Source organism: Atta colombica, unplaced genomic scaffold (assembly GCF_001594045.1).
Source record: "Atta colombica isolate Treedump-2 unplaced genomic scaffold, Acol1.0 scaffold116, whole genome shotgun sequence".
NCBI lineage: Eukaryota > Metazoa > Arthropoda > Insecta > Hymenoptera > Formicidae > Atta > Atta colombica.
The window spans coordinates 251780-258886 of NW_017259202.1; the positions used below are offsets into that span (position 1 = coordinate 251780).

The 7107-nt window shown below is 35.2% G+C and overlaps 2 protein-coding genes across 8 annotated transcripts in view; one reads left to right on the forward strand and one right to left on the reverse strand.

The window, feature by feature from the left end:
• Positions 1-6245, forward strand: part of LOC108694167 (tyrosine-protein kinase Btk29A) — a 24490-nt gene extending 18245 nt beyond the window's left edge. For 5 of the 7 annotated variants that reach the window (XM_018203477.1, XM_018203476.1, XM_018203478.1 and 2 more), the window contains 9 exons: positions 86-150; positions 470-535; positions 755-883; positions 978-1171; positions 1310-1481; positions 1653-1821; positions 1933-2051; positions 2177-2429; positions 2504-2605. In XM_018203477.1, coding sequence (XP_018058966.1) covers positions 86-150; positions 470-535; positions 755-883; positions 978-1171; positions 1310-1481; positions 1653-1821; positions 1933-2051; positions 2177-2429; positions 2504-2605 — 1269 coding nt within the window. Of the gene's footprint in view, positions 1-85; positions 151-469; positions 536-754; positions 884-977; positions 1172-1309; positions 1482-1652; positions 1822-1932; positions 2052-2176; positions 2430-2503; positions 3472-6227 lie in introns of those variants that run through there. The other 2 variants (XR_001932067.1, XM_018203474.1) reach the window with 2 other exon arrangements.
• LOC108694117 overlaps positions 4076-7107 on the reverse strand; it is a 16476-nt gene continuing 13444 nt past the window's right edge. Inside the window, 6 exon segments of the mRNA XM_018203407.1 lie at positions 4076-4199; positions 4403-4716; positions 4803-4992; positions 5208-5292; positions 5386-5453; positions 6192-6365. Coding sequence (XP_018058896.1) covers positions 4182-4199; positions 4403-4716; positions 4803-4992; positions 5208-5292; positions 5386-5453; positions 6192-6365 — 849 coding nt within the window. The 3' untranslated portion in view covers positions 4076-4181.

Here is a 7107-nt window from a genome sequence, read left to right on the forward strand (position 1 = left end):
CAATATACATATAACGTATATAAACACATATTATTATATTAAATTAAAAATAGAATATTTATTACTTCTGATTTTACGAGTCTAGGGTGCAGAGTACGAGGTCTTGGACGATTCTCAGGAACATTGGTGGAAAGTTAAGGACGAGAATGGGTATATAATACTTTTTGAAATAGCTTTAAAAATTGCATCTGCACGACTTGACTCTTCTTTATGGCAAACGAGTTAGCTACGTCTTATCTATATATATTTTTTTTGTCTTATACATACGTCGCAGTAGCAGCGATTAACCGACAATCGTGAAAGAATAATTGGTTGTACGCGCACAATGCAAACAATAATCTTAATGATACTCTTGTATAATCATCGATAATTATTCATAATAGCCAGATTGTTTACTTATGCATTTAAAATATGCATACGTAGTGAAAAACAGGTTGCAGAAAGCTATATGATGCGCATTTAATTGCAGATCGATCGGTTATATTCCTAGCAACTACGTTAAAGAGAAGGAATTATTGGGACTGCAGAAATACGAGTAAGTAATAATCTTTTTCTACAAATCACCGAATTTAGTATCTCTTGAATCTCATAACATTTTATTGTTTTTTCCATTTTTTGAATTATCACTTATCAAAATTTAGTTAGAAAAAAATATTTTTCCAGCAGAACTTGAACAGCGCTCGGTAGTGATCTCATATAAATCGTAAGATGATACATGATAAGGGTAAAAAAATGGTTCCACTTGCTGTTGTAGATGGTACGTAGGTGATATGTCAAGACAACGCGCCGAGTCATTGCTGAAACAAGAAGATAAAGAGGGCTGTTTTGTCGTTCGTAATTCGTCGACGAAAGGGCTTTACACGCTCTCACTTTATACGAAAGTGTAAGTTAACAGTACAAGTGGTCTCCACTGACTGGCTCTAAATTATTTCATCTTTCGATTGTCGATAATTTAAGATTTTTTTGCTCTGCCGTAGGCCACATCCCCACGTGAAGCATTACCACATCAAACAAAATACCCGCGGAGAATTTTACTTGTCGGAAAAGCATTGCTGTGGCTCCATTCCCGATCTAGTTAATTATCATAGACACAACAGCGGTGGTCTAGCCAGTCGATTGAAGACCAGCCCCTGCGATCGTCCTGTACCACCGACTGCCGGCCTCAGTCATGGTTGGTAAAATTTAATTTATATACGTACATTTTCTTCATTCCTTAATATTAATATATTTCATATAAAACACGCATAAGAAGTATCAAGAAAAAATTTTTTTTTTATATGACGCTACATAATGGACGGTCTTTTTATAGACAAATGGGAAATCGACCCAGCGGAATTACATTTGTTGGAGGAGCTTGGATCCGGCCAATTTGGAGTCGTGCGGAGAGGAAAATGGCGCGGCTCTATCGATGTCGCCGTGAAAATGATGAAAGAGGGAACCATGTCCGAGGATGATTTTATAGAAGAAGCTAAAGTAATGACGTAAGTCTTAATCTATTTTCCGCAATTTTCAATAAACAATTCTAGATAGCCGACTGAAATCCTTTGAATTCAGTCAAAAACTATATAATATTACAACTTATTCTCTAAATAATATCGATATCGATCTCTTTAAAATATATTTATCATAATAAATTTTATTCATTTGTGCAGAAAACTGCAACATCAAAACCTAGTCCAGCTATACGGCGTTTGCAGTAAAGATAGACCAATATATATTGTCACGGAATACATGCGGCATGGATCTCTTCTCAACTACCTCCGCCGTCATGAAACCTCATTAGGTGCAAACGTTGGCCTCTTGTTAGATATGTGTATACAGGTAACGCAAATTCCGTCTTGCAGACAGTAGAACATGTTACATGTGGCGGTCATCAACAAAATTCTAGTTATCAAAATTTTCCGAATATGGTATTTACATTTTTTTATATAGGTTTGCAAAGGAATGGCATATTTAGAGAGGCACAACTATATACACAGAGATCTTGCAGCACGTAATTGTCTGGTGGGATCGGAAAATGTAGTAAAAGTTGCAGATTTTGGTTTAGCTAGGTATAAACTATTTAATTTTATTTTTATATTCCTACATTTTATAAAAATAGAAAGCTCAGTGTAAGCGAATATTAAAATTTAACTGATTGAGCGAGTACTAAAATTTAACTGATGAATATTTTCAGGTATGTACTCGATGATCAGTATACCAGTAGCGGTGGCACTAAATTTCCTATTAAATGGGCGCCTCCGGAAGTTTTAAACTACACGCGCTTCAGTTCGAAATCGGATGTGTGGGCATACGGAGTACTTATGTGGGAAGTGTTTACGTGCGGAAAGATGCCTTACGGTCGCTTAAAGAATACGGAAGTCGTCGAGCGAGTGCAGCGAGGAATTATTTTGGAACGACCTAAAGCGTGTTTCAAGGAAGTGTATGAGGTAAATTGTGCTCATGTTTTATCATTCCTCGTATATTGTGTATAGAATCACGAGTTTATGGATTTGAATTCTAGGTAATGCGCAAATGCTGGGCTCACTCTCCGGAAGTACGACCGTCCTTCCGCGTCCTGAAAGAGCAGCTGATTAGCGTCTCTCAAGGATTAGTCAACGATTGACTCAACCTTTTGCGGTGTATGCGCCTGTCCTCACCATCCTGCCGATCGATCCGCTCGACGGCAAAATTGTCGCCGTCATCGGAACGATTGCCCTCTGCCGGTCTACCCTCGTCAAACTTGCCGTACAATTCAGCAACGTTGCCGTCGCGCAAGACACGCGCGCCGGCTTCCCCGCCGCCTTCCACAATCGATTTCCCTCGTCGTTTCTCATCGACTACGTGCAAATCAAAAAGAGAGGGCTCCTCGTCGCCGAATACACCCGGGCATCAAGCTAGTCAACAAAAACCATCTTCGAGCTCGACTAATAATGTGTGTGACGTTTGCAGTTCCTACGGACATCCGTGGATTGAAATATGCAAGGCGATACGAGCCACTAAAGGTAAATGAGTAAAAAGAGTGTGTGTACGTGTAATTGAGTAATTTACACTACTCTCCATTGCGAGCTATTAGAGAGCCGTAATATGGAGAAGTGATTCTAACGAAACCCCATAAGCGTTAATGCCTCACTTCTTTCGTCTACCTTCTCCTCTTATCTCTCGTCCTGCTCCGTATGCATCTCTGAACATCTTGAGGCAGATGTATTTCGTATATTACGTGACTTTACTCGATACTGGGATGCGTGATACTCTCTACGTGCGTTTCACATACTATTTTTCCCATATAATTTTTAGATTTTACTCTGTATCGTCATAAATACATTTATATAGAACAATAGTATTTATTGATGGCCTTTGCAACAGATGCAATATTCAACTTGTGATTCCGCTTAGAATAAATCATTTTTTATTATTATTTTGACAAAAATAATAACACAACTTTTAATCAGAGATATGGTTTCTGCTTAATAAACCGATTTAATAAGTAAACCGTTTCCGTTTTGTTTATACTTAACATAATTATAACCATTACAACTAATAAGTATAACTGTGAGATAAAAGAAAAGAGTGAAAGCAAGTTTATATTTTATTTTACGAATTGATTGAACGTAATACTTATTTGGAGTTAGCCTAATGGAAAATGGTAAGTAACATACATATCATTCGCATTCATTAATTACTCTTATTATAAATTTCATTACAAATTTATAAATTATAAATCTTGTATAAAGTGTAAATACAATTAAATAGCATATAATAAAATTAAATAGTTTAAAATATACGTTATGAACATCGAAAACAAAGAAAGTTAGCTAAAAATATATGTTTCAAGATCATTTTTATGATAAATATAATGGGCGTAAAACATTTTTTTTTAAGCATAGATGGTGTAGATCACATTTATTAAAACTATATTCGACTCATTTACAAACTTTCTTCGATATGAGTATAAGAGAAAACTTTTTTTGTGTGATCCGACGTAAGAAGTGAATCTGTCGCTCGAATATCGAACTTTCGAGGAAGCAGCACTGGTATCGTAAATATAACAAAAAAAAAAGTACTTTTCTCTAATATGTGATATTTCTAATTAAATTACATTCTATTTTTATAAACAAATAATAAGTGTAATAGATTTTGGTCACTTATGGCAAAGGGCATTAAAAATACAGGAATTTTGAAGTCTTCTTACACGGAATTTATCATTTGCCTTTTGATGTCTGAAACAAAAAAATATAAGAGATTATGCATTTTGCAGTTAAAAAGGAATTATCTCGATTGAATATATTTTGAGATTGTTGAGTTATAACATTAAGAACTCTCTCAATTAATCGATATATTTTTAAAGGCATTAGATACATAAGATACACATAAAGATATAAACTGTATTAGATAAATTTACAAAAGTTAATTATGTACGTACAAAAAGTACAGGATATAGAAATGTGGAGATGCTCTTCTCCGTATATCCTGATTGTACTTTACAAGTATATTCACCCATATCGGGCCAATTAAGATCCGTTATCTGCAGATCGCCACTAGGTAGAACAGTGTGTCTCGCGTGTGTGGTGGGACTTATGATTTTGCTCGAATTATCTAACCAGAATAGATAAGGCGCCGGGTGACCCACAACTCTGCATGGAAGAATTACCGTGTTTTCATTAAGAGCAAATCTCCAAGAGGCATGCAAGGTAATAGTTGGCTGACTCTCACTGTTGCATTCGGTAGCCTTAGTGCCTAGTAGATGTAGACAATATAATCAGACAATTCCGTAGATAACATCTATTCAGTTCAACAATGAAATATATTGTTGTACCACTTACTATTAACGAGGAGTACCGTCGGCGTCGATTGAGCTACTACATTTTTAGATACGGACACGCAATACTTTAAACCTTGATCTTCAACTCTGACGCAATCGATCACATATGTGGAAGTGATTTGACTAAGCCCTTCCCATTCCGTAGATATATGGCTGTTCGTTTTTTGAGCCCGTGAGGTCAACTCTTGAATCTACAAGAGGAATAGTGTGCGTGTATATACACACACACACACACACACACACACACACGTGCGTGTATGTATGTGTGCGTGCGTGTGCGTGTGTGTGTGTGTAGCGTGCGTGCATATGTAAAAAGGTCGGTATGTAAAAAGAGTACGTTGCTATATAACTCCTTTATCATAAATCACCGAGGATATCTTTCTCAGCATTAATTAACAAGACCGACCTGCCTTTCCGGCTCGTTTCCTGTTATCCAATAAACCTGGGGCGGCGGATTTCCAACTACCTCACATTGCAGTTCGACGCGACTCCTAAATGAACACGAAAGGAATGCGATCACATTACTTTCGCGTCTATGTGTGCACTAAAAATCGTTACTTTATATCGAAGCAGTATATATTTACCCGACGGCAACTTCTAAGGAATCCGGCGGATTCTGCAAAATTCTGGTCCACGTTGTCGTGAAGCCACTCTAGAACGAAGATATAGTATTACGTATATAGTATTACGGAGAAATTATAGATACAAAGCGGAAATAAAGAATTCGACTCGTTGTGTGTGAAGAACGGAGTTAAAAGCCGCGCGATGGCTCTTTTAGTTGATGAAATACGAAATGAAATAGATCATGAAAAGTTGAAGAAATTTATAACTTTATGTTCGTTGATTCAAATGATAAATAGAATTGGCGTTAACTCATAACTAGAACATGATCCATTTTTTCTAATTTTGAAATAATTTGAAATAATTATACTTATACACACACACACACACACACACACACACACACACACATTCTCGTCTTGATACTTGATTACTTGTCGTAATATTGCTTCATTATAATTTATCTGCAACTTTAATTTTATTCAATAGACTTATTTTTATCAAGATTCTACAAAAATATCGTATTAATCATATATCAAGATTAATAATCGTTGTTCTTCTATTATATTATTTAATTTTGTTTTAATTGATAGTTATATTATTTTTTTACGATTTTAAATAATTTTATATTTCAATCTCTTATTTTTCACACTTTTGTTCACTACTTGTATAGATTAATTATATTTATATTTATACTAAGTTCAAGTGTTACAATTTTGTTATACAGTTGAAAATACATAGTAAGTTAAAATTACATAGTAAGAGAAAACTTGAGTAGGATCCACAAGTACAAGAAAATGTGTTTCTGTTACGGAGAAATGAAATATACCTTTTTCATGCTGGCTGGTTTAATCTCACTTTTCAGTCTATTCGGTGCGCTGGAATGATCGACGTTTGCCCGCGTGTATGATGCATTTGTCATCAGAAAGAATGTCAAAGGACTTCCGAAGGCTACGTCGGTCGCGACGACGAGCGTCAAAAGATAAGCGAGGCCCAGCTGCATCTAGAAAGAGTCACTTACTTATGGAAACTTGCCGTAACGTATCGTTAATCGTTAACAATTATTAGGAAGTATATATACAAAATGTTCGGAGATTTTCCTTCGAACCGAGGACAAGAACTTGTCGCGTTTCGCAAAGTCTGGACGATCTCTACCGAATTAATTATCTATCTCCACAGCAATACCGAATTTACTGCAAAATTTCAAGTTCGAAGGACTGGATAATGAAATACAAAAGATTTTGCGCTGAAGTGATATTTGTATCATGAACGCTCAATACAACGTATTCCTTATATTTTAGATAGCATATACAATATGTATATATGGTGTCTCTCGCTAAGTAGATCCTCCCGAGTCATATCAATCCTTCCTTCTCATCCTTGAATAAACTTTTTCTTTAACAGCATTGACTACTAAAAGAATATCTAATAATTCTCCTTCACAAAACGAATCAGTATTCATTGAAATGCAGCTCTCCAAAAGATAAAGCAAAATTATATATTAGATGTAATAAAAAGAAATCCATTATTTTTCCATTCAATTTCATGCAAAAATAATAGATTTCTTTTTACTAACACCTAATATATATATATGTATGTATGTATGTATGTATGTATGTATGTATGTATGTATGTATGTATGTATGTATGTATGTATGTATGTATGTATGTATGTATGTATGTATGTATGTATGTATGTATGTATGTATGTATGTATGTATGTATGTATGTATGTATGTATGTAT